Here is a 23889-nt window from a genome sequence, read left to right on the forward strand (position 1 = left end):
GCATCCTTCAGAAGACAGCCAGCATTCTGTGAGCCAAGATCCTACTTCTGTGTGTTTAAATATACTTGCATCTTAAATAATATTAGAAAAAGGAAGCTTTTTAGCAAATATGGATCTGGCTGTGGAATGAGTTTTATTAATTAAGTTGGGTACTGGAAACTGTACCATTAAAGATGATAACAATTAGTATAGATTATGAAACCCATAAAGAGGAAAGAGCTAGCTTTTTTAAGCTTTAAATCAGTCCTGAAAAAATTACCACAGAACATTTCATTCCTTATTTTTGAATTAACAAAAGTTGCCACAAAAAAATCCTATCTAGGGAAATACCAGTTTGCTTTCACTGAAATCTACGCTGATGTAGAATTTATCCAATTTTTGGATACATTCCTGCATTTCAATTTAATAGACACTTTGCAAGAAACTTCGCTTTCAGAAAACAGAGTTAAAAATGAAGCATATCTAAGATTACAGCTAATATCCTTTCATTGCCATTTATGCCCAAGAGGTATAATATAATTACTGCTGCTCAGTATTTTTTTTTCTGTAGGGTTTTCAGTGGCAGTTTGGAATAATACTTCAATTCAAGGAAAGCAAAATCCTACTAATAGCAAATCATAGAATCACAGAGAAATAGGGCTGGAAGGAACCCTCCAGAGCTCATCTAATCTGAACCCCTGCCTCAGGCAGGATCTTCCCCATCCAAACTATCCTCTACAAACCATAATCTAAACTCTATAGGTAAAGCAGGGGAAGCACCGCAGCCAATGTCCTACTTTTATAAAATATTGTCAAGTTGCGATGCAATACTCAGTCTATTCCACTGCTTCACTGTTCTAACAGTGGAGTTTCATGGATTTCATAGACATTAGGGCTGGAAGGGACCTCGGGAGATCATCGAGTCCAGCCCCCTGCCCAAAGGGCAGGAAGTCAGCTGGGGTCATAGGATCCCAGCAAGATAAGCATCCAATTTACTCTTGAAGGTCTTCAAGAGTAGGCGCTTGAACCACCGCCGCTGGCAGACTGTTCCAGACCTTGGGGGCTCGGACAGTAAAGAAATTCATCCTTATGTCCAGCCTGAAACGGTCTTGCAGGAGTTTGTGACCGTTTGACCTCGTCATCCCTTGGGGCGCTCTGGTGAACAGATGTTCCCCCAGATCCTGGTGGTCACCCCTGATAAACTTGTAGGTGGCCATCAGATCACCCCGAGCCTGCGCTTTTCCAGGCTAAAGAGTCCCATGGCTCTCAGCTTGTCATCGTAAGATCTGTTTTCCTGACCTTTGATCATGTGCGTGGCTCTCCTCTGGACTCTCTCAAGCTTCTCCACATCTTTTTTGAATTGTGGAGCCCAAAACTGGATGCAGTACTCCAGCTGCGGCCTCACTAAGGCCGAGTACAAGGGGAGAATGACGTCCCGGGATTTGCTCAAGAAGCATCTATGGATGCACGCCAGCATTTTGGTCGCTTTACTAGCCGCAGCATCGCATTGCAGGCTCATGTTCATCTTGTCGTCAATGATGACCCCCAAGTCTTTTTCTTCTGTAGTGCTAACCAACGTAGCACTGCCCAGCCTATAAGGGTGCTGCAGGTTTTTCCTCCCAAGGTGGAGAACCTTGCATTTTTCGGTGTTAAACACCATGAGGTTCTGGTCTGCCCATTTGCTGAGCTTGTCCAGGTCAGCCTGGATCACCCGCCTATCTTCTGGCGTGGATGCTTTGCCCCAAAGTTTGGTGTCATCAGCGAACTTGGCCAGTCCACTCCTGACTCCAATGTCCACATCGTTAATGAAGATGTTGAACAGGATGGGTCCCAGGACAGAGCCTTGAGGGACCCCACTGGTCACAGGGCACCACGATGAGTGACTGCCATCAATCACAACCCTCTGGGTCCGACCACGAAGCCAATTTCCCAGCCAGCGGATTGTGGTGGAGCCAAAGCCACAACCGGCCAGTTTGGCCAAGAGGTGATTGATCATGGGATACCAGATCAAAAGCTTTTCTGAAGTCAAGATATATGACATCAATCTCTTCTCCCTCGTCCAGGTGATAGGTCACCTGGTCATAGAAGGAAATGAGATTGGTCAAACAAGACCTACCTGCAACAAACCCGTGCTGGCTATCCCTTAGGATGTTAGCCTGGGCCAGTCCATCAAGGATGGCCTCCTTAATAAACTTTTCTAAGATCTTCCCCAGGATAGAAGTCAGGCTAATGGACCTGTAGTTAGCCGGATCCACTCTCCTCCCTTTCTTGAAGATCGGCACCACATTGGCCTTCTTCCAGTCTTTGGGCACTACACCAGAGCGCCAGGAGTTTTCAAAGATCCGTGCCAGGGGCTGGGCTATGACGCTCGCCAGCTCCTTGAGTACCCTGGGGTGCAGGTTGTCAGGGCCGGCTGACTTGAAGGTATCCAGCTTCTCAAGGTGTTCCTTCACGAGGTCAGCATTGATGGAGGGTAGGGGATCCCCATCACCCAGATTTCCCTGTCCCATAGCAGGCATGGGCATCCCGTGTGACTGATGAAAGACTGACGCAAAGTACCTATTTAATAGGTTGGCTTTTTCCTGGGCGTCAGTTGTCAGTTGCCCCATCTGGTTTAGCAGGGGTCCAACGTTGCCCTTGCTTTTCCTCCGGCTCCCCATATATCTGAAAAAGGACTTTTTGTTGTCCTTGATGCCTGAAGCTAGTTGGAATTCAGTTGCAGCCTTGGCTTTCCTGGTTTGCTCCCTGCAGGACCGGACCAGCGCGGAGTAATCCTCCTTGGAGGTGAATCCCGTCCTCCATCCTTTGTAGGCTTTCCTTTTTAGCCACAGTAGGTCCGCGAGGTCTCTGGAGAGCCAGGGGGGCTGCTGTGCCTTCTTGCTGCCTTTCCTCCGTGTTGGAATAGATTTAGCTTGTGCACTGAGGATCGCTTCCTTGAGAAGCAACCACTCTTCTTGAACTCCCAACTCCCTGTGGTCATGGTCCCTGAGGGCCTGACTGACTAGCCTCTTGAGCTTGTCAAAGTCAGCTTTTCTGAAGTCAAGGACTTCTGTGTTGCTGACTGACTTGCCAGCTTTACGGCGGATGGTGAAGGTGATCAGCTCGTGGTCGCTGTCACCCAACTTCCCATCAATCACTAGGTCGCCGATTAGGTTGTCCCCCGTAGCCAGTACCAGGTCAAGCAGCGCTTTGCCTCTCGTTGGCCCATAGACTTCTTGAGTCAGGTAGAGGTCATCCACGCATGAGAGAAGGCTTTGCGCCCGCTCAGATTTAGCTGAGTGATCTTCCCACGAGATGTCCGGGTAATTGAAGTCACCCATGACAACCAAGGTCCTGGAGCAAGCGGCCTCAGTCAGTTCCCGGGGAAACTCCTGGTCAAGCTCAGGACTTTGAGTGGAGGTCTGTAGTAGACTCCCACCGTTGTGTCCCCTGTGCCGAATTCCCCACGAATTTTTACCCAGAGGGTCTCTAGCTGTCCATGCCGGTCACCAACATCAGCTTGCAGGGACATGTAGCTTTCCTTCACATAGAGAGCTACACCCCCGCCCCTTTTGTCAACACAATCCCTCCTGTACAGGGTATAGCCCTCTATCCCCGTGGTCCAGTCATGGGTGGAGTCCCACCAGGTCTCCGTTATCCCAATGACATCATATTTCTTTGCACTGAGCAGGAGGACGAGCTCGTCCTGCTTGTTGCCCAGGCTCCTGGCATTAGTGTACAGGCAGGCAAGTGTGCCTTTGGGGGCTCTTGCCTTGCCCACAGATTGTGCCAGGGCTGGGGCAGGGGTGGGATCCCTTAAGTGCCCCTTTAAGTGCCTTGGTCCGCTGGCTTTGCAAGGGCCGTTCAGCGGGCCAGCAGGGGCAGTAGTCCCCCCATCCCCCAGCGGGCTTAGTTTAAAGTTTTTATGGATATCCAATCTAAATTTACTTTCTGCAACTTCAAGCCATTGGTCTGCATCCTCTCTGCACCAAGAGAAAAGGTGCTTTCCCTTTATGGCAGCCTTTCAAACCCTTTATGATCTGACTGGCATCACCAAGACCTAGTGAGACAGCTCTTAGGACTGGAATGTCAATGTGGAGGGTTACACTCTGTTCTGGAAGGACAGGGCTGAGAGAAAAGGTGGTGGTGTTGCCTTTTATGTCAAAAACACCTCTGCTTGTTCCCTGGTTCAGGAGGAGGAAGACAGCAAAGCAAAACACATTTGGGACAAGCTGGAAGGTGAAAGATGCAGTACTGATATAATGGAAGGGATTTACTATAAGCCACCAAATCAGGAAGAGGAGGTGGATGAGGTACTCTCCAAGCAGGTGACAAATCTATCCAAAAACAATGGGGTGGTACTAATGGGAGACTTCAGTTTTCCAGACATCTGCTGAAAGAACAATAAAGCCAAACAAAGTATCCAACCAGTTTCTCACTTGTGTGGAGCACAACTTTCTATTCCAGAAGGTGGAAGATAAAACTAGGGAATCATCTATTTTGGATCTTTCCCTGACAAACAAGAAAGAACTGGAGGAAGATAGGAAGGTGATGGGCATCTTCGGAAGAACAAATGTACTTCATGTTAGATAGAATTCCAGATCCTGAGACAGGGAAACATGAAGTCAGCAAAATTAGGATGCTAGATTGCAAAAAGGTGGATTTCATCCGACTCAAGGAGTTAACAGACATGGTGCCATGGGAAGGCAGACTGAAAGATAAAGGTGTCCAAGAGGGCTGGGAGTTTGTAAAGCTCCCAGCTTTACAAACCCAAGAAGAAAATGTTCCAACATACTGGAAGCACAAGAAGGATGCAGGAGACCAATGCGGCTGCAAAAGGAGCTTCTAAAATTCCTCAAATGGAAAAAGGAAGCATACACACAATGGAAAAATGGGCAGGTCATCAAGGACACATACCAGGAAATAACAAGAACCTGCAGGAACAACATGAGGAAGGCAAAGATAAAGAACAAGCTATATCATGAGTGACTACAGAGCTCGGGGGGCTGGGCTGAGACAGTTGGGGGTGCATGTAGTTTTCTCTTCGATTCTTCCAGATACGGGTCACAGGCACAGATGGGAGACACGTATTGAAGTAGTCAACAGAAGACTGTAGCATTGGTGCCACTGCGAAGGCTTTGGCTTCTCTGATCACAGTCTGCACTTCAGAGAGAGAGGCAGTGGTCTGTTGGGAAGGGATGGCCTCCACCTCACTCAGATGGGAAAGACACTCTTCTTGGCCAGAATGACTTACCTGCTTGACAGGGCTTTAAACTAAGCTCACAGATGACACCAAATTATGGGGAAGTATGTTCATGCTAGAGAATAGGCTGGTGATTCAGGCCAACCTGGATGGGCTTGCAAGGTGGGCAGTTCAAAACCTTATGACATTCAACATGAGCAATGCAAGGTGCCACACCTCGGGAGAAAAAAAACAACATCATACTTATAGGCTCGGCAATGTTACACACAGTAGCACCACGACCGAAAAAAACTTGGGGGTCATGACTGACCACAAGATGAACATGAGCCAGCAATGCGATGCTGTAGCCAGCAAAGCAAATCAAGCTCTGGCTTGCATCTACCAATGCATCTCAAGCAAGACACAAGAAGTCATCCTTCCACTTTACTCAAACTTGGTGAGACCGCAGCTGGAGTACTGCATCCAGTTCTGGGCTCTACACTTTAAAAAAGATGTGGAGAAGCTTCAGAGCCCTGAGGAGAGCCACATACATGATTAGAAGTCAAGAGAACAGGTCTTATGAGGAAAGGCTGAGAGGCATGGGACTCTTCAGCCTGGAGAAGAGAAGGCTCAGGTGTGACTTGGTAGCAGCCTATAAGTATATAAAGGGTGTTCATCAGGAACTGTTGACCAGGGCACCCGCAGGGAAGACAAGGTCTAATGGTCATAAACTGCAGGAAGACCATTTTAGATGGGACATAAGGAAAACTTCTTTAATGTCTGAGTCTCCAGAGTCTGGAATAGGTTCCCCCCAGAAATGGTGCAAGCATCTACTCTGAATATCTTTAAGAAATGCTTGGATGCTTATCTTGCTGGGGTGCTGAACCCAGCTGACTTCCTGCCCCTTGGGCAGGGGTCTGGACCCAGTGATTTCACAGGGTCACTTCCAGCCTTACTGTTTATGAATCTATTAATCTATACCTGGCAAAGGAAGTTAAGGACAAAAAGAAAAGGTTCTATAAGTACGCTGTCGAGGAAAGAAGGACCAAGGATGCTGTGGGTCCACTGTTAACAAGCCAGGAGGATTAACACAAGATGCAAAGAAGGCACAGCTACACAACAGCTACTTTGCACTGAGTCTTCACAAAAAAAAATAAGCTGGAGCCAGATGCCTAAATAAAGATTATTTGGATAAGGAAGGGGCAAGTGGAGGGAGGAAATAACAACAGAGACTGTCAGAGAGCTTTTGATGGGACTGAATGAATTCAAGTCAGCAGGACCTGACGAACTTTATCACAGGGTATTGAAGGAACTAGAAGAGGAGATCTCAGAGCTGTTCATAATAATCTTCATGAAGTCATGAGAGACAGGTCAGGTACCAGAGGACTGGAAAAGGGCCAGTACAGTGCCCCTCTTTCAAAAATGCAAAAAGGAGGACCCAGGAACTGTAGACCTCTTAATCTCACCTCAATATCTGGGAAGTTACTGGAACATATTCTAAGGCAGGCCTTTGCAAGCATCTGGAGGAGGCTCACAAGCAGCCTCCATGGATTTATGGAAAATGAAGTGTGTCAAATGAACCTGATCTCCTTCTCTGACACAGTAACTACTTAAGTAAATGAAGGGAATGCTGTGGTTATATAGTACCTGGACCTCAGCAAGGCTTTTGACAAGCTTCAGCATGACCTTCTCATAAACAAATGGGAAACAGGTGAGCTAGATAAAACTACTACAAGGTGGATAGATAACTGGCTCAACAGCCACAAATGAAGGGTAATTATTAACAGCTCCTTGTCAGAATGGCAGGAGGTTTCAAGTGGAGGCCCATAGGGGTCTGTCCTGGGCCCAGGGCTGTTCAACATATTTATTACTGATTTGGATGCTGGCATAGAAAACTTCTTAAGCAAGTGTGCAGACATCACAAAACTGGGAAGGACTGTGAACACACTGGAGGATGTGAGTGCAATTCAGAAGGATCTCTACAGACTGGAAAGTTGGGATGGAGCTAACAGAATCAAGTTCAGTGAAGACAAATGCAAGGTGCTATAGCTCAGGAGGAACAATCAAAAACACAGTATAAAATGGGTGACACTTGGCTGGATGGCAATACTATGGAAAGGGACTTGGAAGTCTTAGTAGACCATAGACTCAATAGCAGTATGCAGTATGATGCAGCCATACAAATGACAAATGCAGCTTTGGGATGCATCAATAGAAGCATTTAGGTGCAAGACACAGGCGGTGATAGTGCCTCTCTACTGTTAAGCCTCATCTGAAGTTGTATATGAAGTTCTGGGCTCCACCTTTTAAAAAGAATATATAAAGTTAATTTATACTTGGAATTAATAGCAGTGTTTCTTTAAGTAAACCTACTTAAACTTACTAGTGTGCAAACAATTTTGGGCCACATTTACTAGATATGTAAGTTCTGAAACACATTACTGACACAATTAATGCCAAGATTTTACTAACTTTGATTTCTTACAGAGATACTGTAGGTTAAAAGGAAAATGCTTCAAACTTAATAATGACATTTCATAATTATGGCTTAGATTTATCCATAGGCTCTTTCTAATAAGGATTCCAAGTAATATGTCATAGTATAGGATTATATGAAATAATTTATATCAAATGGAAAATCAAGTGTCTATTTTTAGCTAATTAAAAGTTTCCAAAAATTACTGAATAACATGTTTAAAAAAGAAACATTGCCAAATAGTTGACTCCAACATCTCATCTGCCTAAAAAGGTTATTATTGGAGGACTACCCTACCAATGCTAAAAATCTTTATTTTAACCCTACTAGAGCCATTTCAGTAATTAAAAATTCCATATATATAAAACTTATTTGCAGCATATAATGTATACACACATGCACACACGTACACACACACGTTTAGTATTTTAGCACAATACTTTAAACTTGGATATTTACAATGTTCTATGCCAGGCGTTTTCAACCTTTTGGGATTAGTGTACCCCTGGTGGCCGGATGTGGATCTTGGGGGAGGGGAGGGGAAGGGAGGTGGCGTGTAGCCAAATGCCATGCGAGCTTCCCCCACCTCCACGTCCGGCCAGGCCCACGTCCGGCCAGGCAGGCAGTGCCTGCGCAGCAGTGCAGGATGATGCATGGTGGCGCTCCATCCCTACCCACCCATGCACACCCACTAGGGCCTTCTCAAGTACCTACCCTCGGGGTATACATACCCCCAGCTGACAACCCCTGTTCCTATACAACCCCTGTTCCATTATCATAGGTAGGGGTCGACCCAACTTCAGGAGGCAGCTAGCCAATTTCACAGGCAGACTGTGGTGGAGCCTCCCACACCACTGATTGGTTGAGGGGACCCAGTGGCACCACTCCCTGCTGCTGATTAGTGGTAAGGGCTGTCCATCATGTGGCCCTGCCCCCTCGCTGCTGTTTGGCTGAGAGGGCTGTCTGTCTGTCATGTGGCCCCACCCCTCACCACTGATGGATGTAGAGACAGGGCCACACAAGCAGTCCTCTCAGCCAATCAGCAGTGAGGGGCAGGGGTGGCAGCGATCTTGCCCGCTCGTCTTTGTGCTGGCAGCCCCGTTTGTGCCCTGCTGCATGGCCAGGACTGCTAGCTCTCACTGGGGAGGCAGCATTTGACTTCTAGGAAGTTTATTTGAGCAAGTTTTTGTCTTGTTTTTTTTCCCCCCATAGATTTCATGCAGATCTCCCGATTCTGTGATTTCCATTAAATCCGTGCGATCGTGATTTGAGTAGGTCCCTGCTCATCGGAATCACAGGAAAGTAGGGCTGGAAAAGACCTCACAGGTCATTTAGTCCAACTCCCTGCGCAATACAGAATCATTCCTGACTAAACCACACCAGCCATGTGTCTGCCTAACCTGCTTGTGAAACTCCCCATCCCCTACAGCAATAGAGAAAAGCTCATCTCCATGAGAACGCCAGAAAAATTTAACTTATGTGCTCATCAAACAGATATGCCAAAGAAGAAAAGTAATGTGGAACCATCACCTTAGCTGTCCTGTGTAAAATACAAAGAAATTGAAAGAAAAATGAAAGTAAATGAAACTAAAAAGAGTGTTTTTTAAAAATCTCTTAAAATGAGTTTCAAACAGTGGAGGATTAATAAAACCCAACCCAAATAAGTACTTCAAATAAAAAAATTAGTGGATTAAATTTTAAAAGTGTGTATTTATTTAGGAGCACACAACCGCCCCCACATTTAAATGTAAAGAGCAGGGGAATATTTTCTGTTCTAACATATTAAATAAAATAAAATTTGATTTAGAGTATTTACTTTTTCTGACCTTTTTTCTTCATTTTTCTAAAGAAATTTACCTGCAGGTTGATCTCTGCTTCATAGAAAGTTAAACATGAACAGTAGTGTCGTTCTGAATCTATATCAGTCAAAACCACCACAAAAAAGGTAGGCTGTTTTCTCTCTCTGGACAGCTGCCATCCTCCAGGCTGACAAAACTAATTAAAGAAAACAAGAGAATATAAAAGTATTGTTAAAAATCAATACTACTTTAGAAATAATCTAATAATTTCTAACAACATAATATAACTTTTTCTGAGATACAAAATGTAAAATACATATTTTTTCTTGCATGTTTGCTCAATATTATATTGAATGAACAAAACAAGGAGTTATCATCAGCTGATATAAACACATCTCCATAGACATGAATGGAATTTTAATCATTTACATTAGCTGAAGACCTGCCTTGGGAATTCTTATTCCAGCCTCCTTGAATGCATCAGTTGTAGCAATGGGAGTTACATACATAAAAATGAGAAAAATAGCCAAGTCCTTGTTCTGTAGAGCCTAAGAATTTACAACTTAAAATTGCTTTTCTGTTTTTTATTATAACATCTCTGCATGAAACCAATATTTTCATTTCAATGTCTACGTTTAAAATCTACAACCATTTTTAATATTAGTTTTATGTATAAGATACAACTTTCAAAGGTAATTCTGAAAGATGAACTGAGGATTTAACTTGATTTTAGCCTACTGTTTGAGTGAAGTGGCAAAACTATGCTGCAACCTGTTTTTTTCCTTCAAGATTTCAAGCTATATACAAGCAAAAAGAAAAAAGAAAGATTCTTTGGTGCTGAAACCCAAACCATAGCAACCTCTGATCTGAGGACCATAATGCTATCATGACTTCTTGTCTCTTTCTAAAAACTCAAAACTAGTCTGGATTAAACTTCAGGGGTTCTGGCCTACCTGCTATAACTTCAGGGGGTACAGCTTGCTCCTCCTGCAGACAAGGTTCCTAACACTTTCCAATTAATACCCAGTTTTCAACTGCATATAGCTTTGCTTGCTTTAAATATTTAGGTTGAAGTTTTCTATGTTGGAGAGTTGCCTCAGGCAGGATTTATTTTTCTTAAATTTCAGCAGAACATCAGCACTACTCTCCCAAATTGGCTCTGTACACAGGGCAGGGGGCATTCCCATGGGATTCAAACCTTCCTGGACTTCTGGCACACTGCAAGTCCCTCTGACTCTGCTCTCTCCCTTGCTGAGAGTCATGATGCCCCAGTTCAAGTCCTGCTATCTCTGCCCCTGTGCCCCTTCTTTATACAAAAAGTAGTGAAAGACCTGATGGCGCTCATCCCAATACAAGTCAAGCGGGGTTATGGGGGCAGTAAAAGGGTGAAAGGGTTATGAAAACACTGATGGCGTTTGTCCTAATCAGGGTCAAGGAGAGGTGGGGGTAGAAACAGTTCAGGGCTCAATCCCAATTGCTCAGTCCCCCTGCTGGTGTTTGAGGGTTGTGTTTGATAGCCCAAGTTGGTGCTCTGGGACCTATGGGGGAAAAGGCAAGGAGGAAGGAAACGGTGCACCTTAGGATGCTAGAGGAGACAGTATAACCTTATCATGCCATGCATTCAAATTAAAGCACAACACAAACCACCTAAAAATGTTCTAAACTCAACAAGTAACATTTTTGTGGCTGGTTCACCATTTTTGTAACTGGTTTGTAAGTTTTATCACTGATTTGCCATTTGTTTCCCATGACAAATTGTCTAAACATGCGGCATACTACAATTAATCATGATTGAAGCATTAATCAATAAACAATGCCTACTAGAGGTTTTGTACATGCATACCATGAAGACTTCTTAGAAGCTGCCTCTTAACTTATCTGAACTAAGCACGCTCCATCTTCACATGCTTTCTACTGCACTCACTAGACTAAGTAGGGGCTTCGCATCAGTAAACTAGGATTTACTATGCTAGTTTCCAGCACTGAGAACAGAAACAGTTTGACTCTAGTGCTCTACAAACTGGTGTACACAAGGAGGAAAAAGCAGCCAAAATCAAATACAAATGAGTGAGGAGTACGTCATCTCCTGCTAGTGATTTGTCCACAATGCTGCTAACAGCCTACTATCAAACATGAGCAAATTACATGTTACGAATTCAGGGCAGTCCATCTTCTAAATGGCTGGAGACCACACCAGCATGAGCCATCAGCACCTTGGGCTGCACTGCATACTGCCACCCCACTGTGCTGCACCATGGGCTCCCTCAGCATTCAACTTGAGGCACTTTGGTTCTGATTTCTAGAAGCATTCACAGTTACAAAATTCATTCATTTTCCCATAAAAACGGTAATAAAAGTTACTTTAATATTTTAAAATGAACACATTGAAAGGGACCTTAGAACTCAGTACAAAAACAGGTTACTATACAATGAGATTAATAATATCAAATAAGCACTTAACCATTCAGAACAGCAAGAAAAATGTTGCTTTACCAAAACTCCATACCAAAGAGACAAAAAACCTCTACTAATAGAGGGAGAGATATAACATAATCAAAAGTTCATCTAGGTCTCCTGTATGGTAAACAAAAAAGAGAAGTTTAAACATGAACTCTGATTTTCATATTGCTTCACTTAATTTGCCAGAATTCTTGGAACTGGAACACAGGTTCTATCAAAGGCATTAAAAATTCAAAACAATGATCTTGTCTGGGTTGGGATGTATAGTATGCAGAACACAACTGTGTGGCTGCTTCTAATCCTACACCTTAGGCATTTCTATTCCTAACAGTCTAATACAAGTATTCCATCAGCTGACCTAAAGGAATAAATAAAGGTACATCTGTATTTGAAGTTGCGGAATTACATTACACACTGTGCTCAAGGCAGCAAAAAACTTTCCACTGACTAGTCACAAGTGCTTTTCTACAACATGTTTAAAGCAGGAAACTAGGTCATGTTTTAAAATGTTAGACAGCACATTTTTTTAACAGAGATGTAGTTGAAATTTACTGCCACTAAAAATGTTCTGTTTACCTTCTATGGCTTGGTGATGACAAGCCAATGTTTTTTAAAATACTTAAAATGGGTCTACCCTACTGTTTATAAACCAATTAATTAAAACTTGCTTGTGGGCAAGTTTTTAGAGATGATCTATAGTCTTAAACTAGCGATGGCTATATTCTTAATGCTGCATATCGTTTTATGAAAGCATGTGCACTTGCATAGTTCAGCAAGAATTTCCAAAGGGATCCTATGCTCTTGTATGTTATTAAATTAATTGATTCCAGTGTTACAGCACTTGAAGTGAAAGAATTTTAAAAATTTACTTTACTATTACCAATGTCACTTTCAAATTTGCAATGTTACAAATAGGGTGCGTCTAAATGTGCAATTAAATGTGAAGTAATAAACTCCAGAGCTTATTGTTCTGGCATTTACTGCTACAAGGCACACTATTTCCATATGCACCCGTGACTGCAACATGTTGAGACAAGTCAGAGCAGCCCCAGCTGGCACAGGGCCCAGGGGTCAGCCTGCCAGCCCAGAGTTGCTCCCCACCGGCTCAGTATGCTGTGGAGAGGCTGGCTAGGGCACGAGGGTGCTCCAGTGCAGGGCTGGCCAGCAGGCAGCCCCTGCACTGAAGCACCCTTGTGCACCAGCCAGGTGGGAAAACATCTACACGTGTACTGCAGTGGAGTAAAAAATTCCACAGCAGGATAGTACTTGTAAATAGTGCTATATAACTACAGCAGGACCCAGAACAACCAAATAAGATTGGACCAGGCTATCCCATTTTTAAACATTTACAAGTATTTACATGTACTGTCCTGCTCTGGAGTTAATTAGTTTACTCTAGCTTGATAGGGGCACATGTGGAGACACACAATGTTTACTGTGGAGCTAATTAGTCTACTCCACAATAAGTGTCTCATGTAGACGCATCCACAGTATAAGAAATATTTTTATGTTAAAAGTTTATCTGGAAATAATGTTTTAAAAAGTGTGCTGTCTTTATTATTCCTTACTAAGAAGACCAAAAATATTCTTCCTCTCATCAGTTGCAAATGCAATTCCTTGATTTGAGTTTTACCCATCAGCGGCGTCAGCTCCCAGGCGCAGGGGAGGAAAGAAAGCTTGCACATGGTGGCCACAGCCACCACCCAGTGCCGCGTGCTGCCGCTGCTGCGCATCCAGCCGTGTGCAACCCCTTCCCCCTCAGCTCTCCTCCCTCCCTCCTGGCTGTTCTCAGGGCCCAGCAGCAGTGGTGGGGTGACCCACTGTGCCCCCCCTTCCCTTCTTGCTTCCCTCCTCCCCACTGCCTCCCCCTCCCTGCTGACTTTTGTTGTGGCTTGGTGGTGGCAGCAAAGTTGGAGCAGGGGGGCAAGGCCAGCACTGTGCTGCCAGCACCCATGCTGCTGCCTCCAAGGAGCAGAGCCAGGGGGAGGGGCGGAGAGCCCCACTCCATCCCCGCTGTCATGGTGGCACTCTGCCGTCCCAGTCTATCCCTGCCATTGCCCATTATGACTGACAGAGGAAGTTATAACAAGAATCAGTGGTATGACATGGAGGTCAGAACAGATGATCTCATGGTGCCTTCTGGCCTTAAACTCTCTCAATTTATGATAAAAATACAAATACAGTGGAAGGCAGCATGTTTAATATTAAAAAAAAAAATTTTTCCCTTCCCTGCCAACCCCCTTAAAGGAAACACAACATTGTTTCTTTATATGTCACATTTAAAACTCTCAATTTACTATTAAAAAAATAACAAACCATTGGAAAAAAAACCTCTTAAATGCCCTAAAATATGCTTTCAATTATGCAGAATAATTAAATCATTGTCCTAGAAGTCAGATGATATATTAGAAGTGGGTGGACTGAAACTTGTGCTTTTCAGTAAATTGCAAAAATAAAACCTGAATGTTATATTGCACTTGATAGTAGAGCTGAAATATTGTAACCACGGTAGTCTAGGAAATATATGAGGCAAGGCTTTTTTTGTGACCATCTGTATAATTCAGAGAGCTGTTCAACAAGCTGTATGCACAAAGATGACCCCCAACCCTTCATGAGCCATCTGGAAGAATATCTAGAAAACTATGTCATCAAATCTATACTATACCTGTGCTACAAAGATAATATTTTCATCATCTGGCCCGAATACATGAACTCCTTTATTGACTTCTACCATAGATTCAACAGATGCCACTCTTCAAAGCAAATTCTTCCTGGAATACTCCTACATCAATGTCAATTTCCTGTAGACCACAATCCACATCCTGGATGGCACCCTATAACCCATTGTATATAGAAAACCCACAGATCACCACACATGCATCCACAAAACCAGCAACAACCCCAGACACAACATGAAAGCTATAATCTATATTCAGGCCTTCAGATATCATCACATCTGCTCTTATACTCACAACGCCCTCTTCACCAACTAGAAAAATGCCTTCACACAGCAAGGACACTGCAGCAGAGAAAGAGATTATAACTTTGAATGAACTACCCAAATAACCTGCAACAACCTGCTATGATAAAAAAAGGAAAACCCCACTGACCTCACTCATCTAGTTATTACCTACCATCCAACACCAGAACCTTTAAAAGGATCAATTAGTGTCTATTATTGAAAAAGATCAGACTTTTGAGTGAAATATTTCCAACTCCTTCACTCCTGGTCCTCAAGCAATTCCCAAATCTGGCCCAATTCATCAGAGGAAAACTTCTGTCCAATCAACAGATTCCAAAGGGAACACAATTCTGCCTTAACAGTAAATGCAAATCCTGTCAGCACATCCCCTCACAATAAAACCATGAGAATCTACAGATTTTACTAATAACATATCACAGATATAGTATAATCTCATCCTGTGTACTTATGCCTTCATGGTAACCATGCTGGTGAAACCAGACACAAACTACACAGAAAAAAAAATAGAGACGACAGAAACACATGAACACCAATAGAACCTTTTCACAGAATAACCACTCCCCTTTCTGACCTCACAATCCTTGTGTTCAAAGGTAGATTACAAAATAGCTCTAGACGACAGACCTGGGAACAGAAATTCATAAACCTAATAGAGAGTAGAGAAAAAAAAGGACTCAGTGTAGACAGTGGCTTTATATGCTGGATCAGGTGCATGCAATGCACACTGCAACTGCACAGACAGCTAGCATGGGATGTAAAAGCTCTATGCAGTGCCTCATCAGACCCACAGCCAGCAGACAGGGCCAGCCAGCAGGGCACCACATGAAACATGCACCCTGTACCAGCTCGATGAAACATGCACAAGTAGTCCAGACCTAGGACCATGCTGTCTGCAGTGCTTGGGCACCAGACTGGGCACTGCATGTGACATAGGGGAACCAGGGTACAGCTTGTATGGGTGCAAGCAGGGGTGGCCCAGGGAGAAACCTTCTAGTGCCCCCTGTCTGGCTGTGAAGCTCTCCAGTCATGGGGCTGAAGAAGTGTCAGTACAGTCCAGCTCCCAGGCTATGACTCTGTGAGTTAACCTCTGTTAAGGCCACTACTGGCAATATCTTGGGGACATAAGACCATGGAAACTGGTCTTACACAGAGAAACCTTGCATTCCTGGACATTGGCAGATGCCCATATAACTTAAATAGGGAGGACACTGCCTTTAGGAAGTTTGTGTATACTTAATTGTAACTCCTTGTGGGTTTTTTGGGTTTTTTTGTTTTTTTTTTAAGTAGACGTAATGGTGGGATCAGAAGCTCTGTACAAAGCCTTCTTGTCTCTGTATACATTTGTTCTTGTCTATCAGGTGCCTCCTAAAGAGGAAAACTGTAAATATGTTTGTCAAAATTCTAGAAAAGGGATATTTAATGTATGGTGAAATGCTGAGGACAGGCAACTGGACTATATACTCCAGTGACAGGATCCTAGACAGGGAAATTGTACACTGAGGGAATGCCTGAGCTCTGTTCCGATTCCAGAGACTTAAAACACCCAGAGGTACAATAACTTGGTCTCCTAATGGGGAAACTGGGCACTCAGATGCCATCAGAGAAAACAGTAAAGGTTCATCTTAGTAACTATAGGGCAAAAACAATACAACTTTTTGTGAAGGACTTTTTAAAAAAATGAGCAGAATCTTTACCAAGAATCTTTATCAGAATCTTTACCAAGGCTTAAAGTATAGTGAAAGTATTGGGATGATTTATTTGGAAGCTTCAGAGATTATGTAATTCCTCATACATGTATCAAGAGTTCTAGTAGTCACATTACAGATGTCTGAGATAGACATACTCCTTAACTATCTTGCCATAGGTACTTGATAATCAGTATTCCGTTGTGTAAATAATGGAATTCCTTTCCTTTTGTAATTAAGGGTAAAATCAAGTTGAAAACAGAACAACTTTAGCTATAACTTTTGGTGTGCCTTCATTTTCTCTTTAATAGGAAGTTGTAAGTACAGTAGTTTGCCTCTTGATGCCCTAAACCCACAGTGAGATTTCAGGAGGAGCTCTTCATCAAGTGGAAAGAGATGGTTCAGGAAGGTACTTGTAAAGTTCTTTGCTGCAGTGGACAGCAAGGCAATCCCTCTGTAGTTTCCATAGTTGGACTTGTCTCTTTTCTTGAAGACTGCTACACTCATGGCATCCCTGAGATCATCTGGGATTTTCTCATCATTCCAAAACCTTAAGATTGAGGGCATGGAGCTGTGATATGAGCTCCTCTCCCCACTGCTTGAAGATTTTGGCAGGGATCCCATCAGTTCCAGATGCCTTGTCGTCTTCATCTGTTTGATGGCTTTCCTCAACTTGTCAAGGTTTGGAGGGATTTTAAGATCATCTTTGGGTGTTGCAGGATAGAGTTGAGAACACTCATCAACAACAGAGACTTGACTGAGATGGTCTTCAAAATGCTCCTTCCAACAGACTTTGATAGCTCCCCTTTCCTTGATCAGGTATCCTTCATTGTTAGGTCTCAAAGAGGTTGATCCCTGAGCGTTCAGACTGTAGGTGGCTTTGGCGGCATTGAAAAAAAGCCATGGATATTGTGGATGTCAGTGAGATGTTGAATCTCCTTTGCCTTGTCTTCCCACCATGTGTTCTTCATATCATGGATCCTCCTCTGGACCTCTGCATTGTCTTGTTAGAGATTCAATTTCTTTTGCTTGGAGTTGATATCATTCTGCCAAACACAAAAGGCCTTGCACCTGTGGTTGATCAACTCTTGGATCTCCTGGTCATTCTCATCAAACTAGTCTTGATGTTTCCTGGTAGAGAATCTAAGTCTCTCTTTACAGGTGCTGAGGACGGTGCACATGAAGGCACCCCAAGCACTGTCCACATTCGCCCATTGTTGTTGACTGGAATTCACCAGTTTTTCATTGAGGCACTGGTGGAAGCACGTGCTCACTCAGGAGCAGACCTTCAGGCAATCATTGACGTCTTTACCAAGGCATACAGGAAAATGGGACTGATGCTTAACATTCAGAAAGCTAATGTCCTCCATCAACAAGCTCTTAATGAACAGTCCGCAGCTCCAGTAATTCAGAGTCACAATGCAACTCTGGAGATGCAAGTGCAACCTTTGGATGCCTGAGGAAATGGGTGTTTGAAGATTGCGACCTCAGATCCAAAACCAAGCTCGTAGTTTATCAAGAACTTATGATCCCCACCATACTGTATGGAGATAAGACATGGACAACATGCAGGAGACACCTCAGGTTGCTGGAAAAGTATCATCAGCACTGTCTGTGGAAGATCCTTTGAATCCAGTGGGAAGACAAACACACCAACATTAGCGTCCTTTCACAAGCAAACACTGTGAGCACTGAGGTGATGATTATCGAGACCTGATCAAGGAAAGATATCACCTTTGCTGGGCCAGCCATGTCATCCAGATGTCTGACTCCAAGCTCCCAAAGCAAGGCTTATTCTCCCAGGTCAGTCAAGGTGTATGCTCAAGAGGAGGGCAGAGAAAGGGTTTCATGGACATCTTCAAGCCAAACTTGAAAAACAGGCAACACAGGCATCAACTCATGGGAGACTATCACCAGGAAACTGCCTCAAATGGAGAAAGAGTCTGCCACAAAGAGCTTAGTACTTTGAAACCTTATTACAACAACAGGAGATGGAAAATCAGGAGTGGCAGAAAGTGTTCTGCGAGCCAAATCAATAATCTGAAAACATATGCTCAAATTGCAACAGTCTGTCGATCCTGGATTGGTCTTGGTCAGCCATATTTAGACCCACAGATAGGATAATAATTGAAGATGATCATCTTTGACTGTAAAGGACTGCTGAAGAAGTAGTCTATTTTTCCTTCACTGGCAAGGTCTGCAGCTCATTGGTGTATCCTGGTGAATATGAATCTACAAGCAATTTTTTCTGTACTTTAAAATCTAAATCCGGAAACTGGTGGTTTAAAATGGAGTTTCTACTTAATTCAGGTTTCAAGGTGCAAGGAAGAAACCTTTTTTTTTTTTTTTTAATTCTGCTTTTTGAAAACAAAAGAGAATACCAAATGAGTTTTCAAGAATTGCGATCACTTTCCATTTGTTATGATAATTTTTAACAACATTATTACATTACCTGTGGCTGTTTCACAAATATAAAAGAAAGTATGCTGTTTTTGATCATCGTATACCTATTGCTGTTATGGCACAATCACCTGATGGCACAGCCACATACAGGCTTTCTAGCTCTCAGCACACAAACAAATATTTGAGAAAACATATTATACTGGTGATAGGATGTGTTACACAAACTTCTGTGTAGAGGCAGTGGTCGTGGGGAGCTATGAGACCATCCTGAGAAAGTCTGCTCTCTACTTTTGACTGTACAGCTAAATCTTGAGGCAGGATGGCTCTCTGGGAACCAGTGTACTGGTGTTGGGCTCAGCCTGCATAGTGTCTAATGAATTTTGCTCCAGGACTGGTATGTGTTGAACTCCGCATCACTCATTTCTTCCTCAATACAACCCAAGATTTTGAATATATGTCCTCCATCTCTCAGTGTTCAAGTTCTTACTGGAAGCTGCCTCAAGTCTTGTTGGGAGGGGTGGCACATAAATCAAATACTTAACTAAAACAATAAATAAATCATTGTAGAAACCACATTTTTTTGCATTTTGGAATTCAGACCCACATGCAGCTTTTGTACGTGCAATTATTAATAAGTTATCATTAACTAAGTAGCAGTACTTTACTTAAAAAGTTAGGGGGAAAAAGGTAAAGCCAACAGTAACTGAACATTAACTTTAAAAATCAATTTCCTACAGGCACAGCTAAATTTAAGTAAACTGTTAATGTGTTTTCCATACTGTAAATAAGCATTATCATTTTTATAGTTTTTTCTAGTAGGATGTAACTGTGATATAATATACTACTGTGATATAATTATCACTGCCTTTTTTTAATACAGCACATTCAACTGTGATTTCAATCATCCTAAGGAAGTTTTTTTGGTCTACCAAATAAACCAGGCAACAGAAAATCCCTGGAATAAATCTTGATATATTGCTTCATTTTAAACATTCCATGTGTGGGAAATTTATTTTTCTTTCTATTTTTTTCTTTTTTTTCCATATTTTTTTAAAAAATGCTTGTTAAAAGCATAAAACAGAAAACAGAGGTTCACATTCTGGCTGTTAAGTAATAGAACTGGGCACTTGCTAATCTTCTATGTGCCAGCACAAGCTGCTGAATGTTTTACTCTTTCACTATTCATTGAAGTCTGGAAGTTTGGCACAAGGAATTTTCTTTTTGCTTGCATATTTTTACTTTGAAAAAAGGTTTACAGTAATGCTTACTAGTACAATAAAGCCTGATGTTATGAAAGTGTAAATCTAAAAAAATGGCTGAAGGTCTTGGGATGTATGTATGAATGCAAACAGTCCACATTATGGAACTTTCCTGAAGTTCAGTATGTTATATCTACTAAACTATACATTTAATTTTACACTATGGTCCACTGTTATCAGTGACAACAGTGCACAAAAACTATTCTAAATTATTAGTATGTATGAGTTATTTACTAGGTAAGTTAGCTTTGTGGGAGGTCTCTAACCTATTTGCAAAACAGTCACTGGTTAAGAAAAAAAATATTAACATATATTAAAAAAACCAAGGTCTTTTATATCTGTTACAAAGTGTTACTTGGAACAGTTATTTATAAACCTACTGGACAGTAAAAAAAAATCTGGACTTGATACAGACAGTGGCTCTATGGTTCATTGCAATTTAACAAATACTGTTACTAATCTTCCTGAACTTCACAGACAATAACTGCCTTCTCCCTTCCTAAATGGTTTTACTCTGCTATTAACTAGATTAGAAGGCAGGGTAGATTTCCGTTTCACAGATTAACCAAAGTCAGACAGGTTCTCTACTTTTGAGCATAGAGCCAATATTGTGGCAGATTTCTGGGAACCAGTGCACTGGTGTTGGGCACTCCATAGTGTCCAATTACTTCTTCTCCAGGACTGGTGTATGTTGAACTCTGCATCCCTGATGTTCAGGGCACTCCTCCACCCCTAGTGGCAGACTGTTTGCATTTAAAGGGAGTCTTCTCTGTGCTACTTAGCTCAGCCTGGATCTGCCTCCTTTTTTTAGGCCTGAGGACCTGCACTTGGGGTACCTATACATGTGATGGAGTTCTGCTCCGACGCATGCTAATTAGCACACATCAGGGTAGACTCAATCAAGTCTGCTGGAGTGTGTTAATTAGCACACTCCAGCAGCCTCAACGTCATGTGTATTCAGTGTCCCCAAGTTTCAAAATGGTGGTGGGGGTGCTTTAAATAAAGCTTACTGAACAAGCTTTAGTTAAAGCACTCCCACCGCCATTTTGAAGCATGAGATGCTGAATACACATGACGCTGCAAGCCCTTTAATTACAGTAGCTCTCCCCTAGCCCCAGTCTCACTCCCCCCACCCCTGCTGCAGCCACCAGAAGCCTTCAGCCAGGCTGCCTTGTGACCCTAACACTGCCTTGCTTTTGGGGGGGGGGGGGGGGGCTAAGCCCCATTAGACACCCCTTCCACTGCCTATGACCATTTCCTCTTCCTGGTAGTAAAACCTTGCAATAAACCCAGACAACCTTACCAAAGTGCCTGCAGTAAATCATGATTTCAGGAAAAATTAATAACCTGAGCATACCATTCACCAGAGAGAGGGAGTCAAGAGGGTGCATCTGGGAGCACCCCAACATCTTAGATTAATGGTGTTCAAGCTTTTGGCTCCACAGGCCAGGTGAGTGGCATGGAGCGAGTCCTTGGGTCACACAGAGCCATGCCCAACAGGATCAGGCCCTGGTGCCACCCCTGTCAAGCCTGAACACTAGAAGTGGGTGCCCAATCCAGCACACAAGCCAGGGCTCCCCAGGGTTCTGGAAATCTGGCAGCAGGGGAGCGGTGCCGCCGCCAGCCCACAAGGCAGGAGTTGAACACCCCACCTTATGTTTTTGTCACTTACTTCCTGGACCATAACAGCTACAACAACACTCCAACCTTGTAAGTGTTACAGAAGGCAAAGATACAAAGGTTACTTACTGATAAACAGTGTTCCTGAGGAAAAGCCACTACATATTTACCCTTCTGTTGATTTGGGAATTGCTAACCTACAACACTGAAGAAATAGTGGCATTTGGCAGTGTAGGTGGCTAGGCAATACCTAATGCCCAACTACTCTAGGTTTACTCTAGAAGACAAGAAAAGAAAAGAAACAACCAGCAGCACCTAATGTGGGACACTTGACAGTGAACAATAATAAACAAAAAACACTTCAGATTTATCTTTTTACTATAATAACAAATACAATAACAAATGAACAACAAACTACAAATTAAACCCTTACAAAGGAAAAAAAACATTTAAAAAAATCAAAATATATACACATATACATTCTACCACTCCCTGGTAGCAAATAAACTGCTAAACAGCTTCACCATCCCTAATACTCCTCAAATTACAATCTGGCTATCAGCAGATTAAATCCATCGTTCTCTGGAGCCTCTGGATGGATTCAATGCACTTGGGTCACTTCTTCCTCCTAGCTGATGCTCAGAGAAGGACACACACCTCTACTAACAGGCGTTCACACAGCCCTGATTGGTCAGTGTATTCAACAGGATAGTCCATTACAGTCTCCTTGACCCTGCCCTTGTTCACAGAGAATTCCCTCAACAATCCTCTCTGGGTTCAACTCCACATGCTGCAGCCTGGTTGCCAGGATAGATTTATTTTTTATTCTTCCCTTGACTTCAGTGGTAGCCCCAACACGGCACCAGCCACCACCAGAGCACTGAGCATGCTCAAGAGCAGGGGTGGGTAAGATGCGGCCCGCCAGGCCATTCTATCTGGCCACAGGGCCCTTAAAAAATTTAGAAAATTAATATTTATTTGCTCTGGGCTGCCAGCCATGCGGCCCTCGATGGCTTGCCAAAACTCAGTAAGCAGCCCTCTGCCCAAAATAATTGCCTGCCCCTGCTCAAGAGGGTCTCAGTGACCTCCTCAAGATGGATGCATTCTGAAAAGTTCCCTTCTACAGTACAAGGAGGGTTATAGCAGGATGATGAAGTGTCATCTCAAAGAACTCTGGTTAAAGATAAATTTATTGTTCCTAACATTAGCCACTGCACATTCCCACTTTTGGAGGTTGAAGAGTTCTAGGTGAACAAGGGTAGCAAAACTGTTAAATTAACCTTACACACAAGACATAAAAGAAATGGAAAGCCCAGGTATCTTTACATTATTAGGATGGGGCACAGATTCATAAATGCTAGGGTCGGAAGGGACCTCAACAGATCGAGTCCAACCCCCTGCTTAGGCAGGAAAGAGTGCTGGACCCCAGCCAGATGCTTATCCAGCCTTTTATTAAAGATCCTCAAGGTAGGGGAGAGCACCACCTCCCTTGGAAGCCCATTCCAAATGTTGGCCACCCTTGCCGTGAAGTTTTTCCTGATATCTAGTCTAAATGTGCTCTCTGTCAGTTTGTGACCACTGTTCCTTGTTACCCCAAGAGGCACCCTGGTGAACAGAGCATCTCTGATCCCTTGCTGCATCCCCCTAATAAAATTGTAGGCAGCCACAAGATCACCTCCCAGCCTTCTCTTGTGGAGGCTGAAGAGGTCCAGGTCCCTCAGTCTTTCCTCATTGGGCCTGTCCTGTAAGCCCCTAACCATATTAGTGGCCCTCCTCTGGACCCTCTCAAGGTTATCCACATCCTTCTTAAAGTATAGTGTCCAAAACTGGATGCAGTACTTCAGCTGTGGTCTGACCAATGCCACATAGAGGGGAAGCATCATCTCCTTGGTTCTATCTGCATGATAAAGTGCAGTTAGCTTGGTTGATGATTTCATCCTACTGACTCCTCATGTTCATCTTGGAGTCCACTATGACTCCCAGATCTCTTTCTGCTTCTGTGCTGCTGAGAGAATCACTTCCTAGCCAGTTGGTGTGCTGGATACTTTTGTGCCCTAGGTGTAG

At 43.3% G+C, this 23889-nt stretch overlaps 1 protein-coding gene across 4 annotated transcripts in view; it reads right to left on the reverse strand.

The window, feature by feature from the left end:
* The window catches only part of SBF2 (SET binding factor 2), a 491808-nt gene that overhangs the window by 285358 nt on the left and 182561 nt on the right, over positions 1-23889 (reverse strand). For all 4 annotated transcript variants that reach the window (XM_090032682.1, XM_090032680.1, XM_090032679.1 and 1 more), the window contains exon 3: positions 9474-9611. In XM_090032682.1, coding sequence (XP_089888808.1) covers positions 9474-9611 — 138 coding nt within the window. The remainder of the gene's footprint in view (positions 1-9473; positions 9612-23889) is intronic.

The sequence above is a fragment of the Crocodylus siamensis genome, chromosome 2 (genome assembly GCF_052110815.1).
Source record: "Crocodylus siamensis isolate JL-2025a chromosome 2, ASM5211081v1, whole genome shotgun sequence".
In the NCBI taxonomy this organism is placed as follows: Eukaryota; Metazoa; Chordata; order Crocodylia; family Crocodylidae; genus Crocodylus; species Crocodylus siamensis.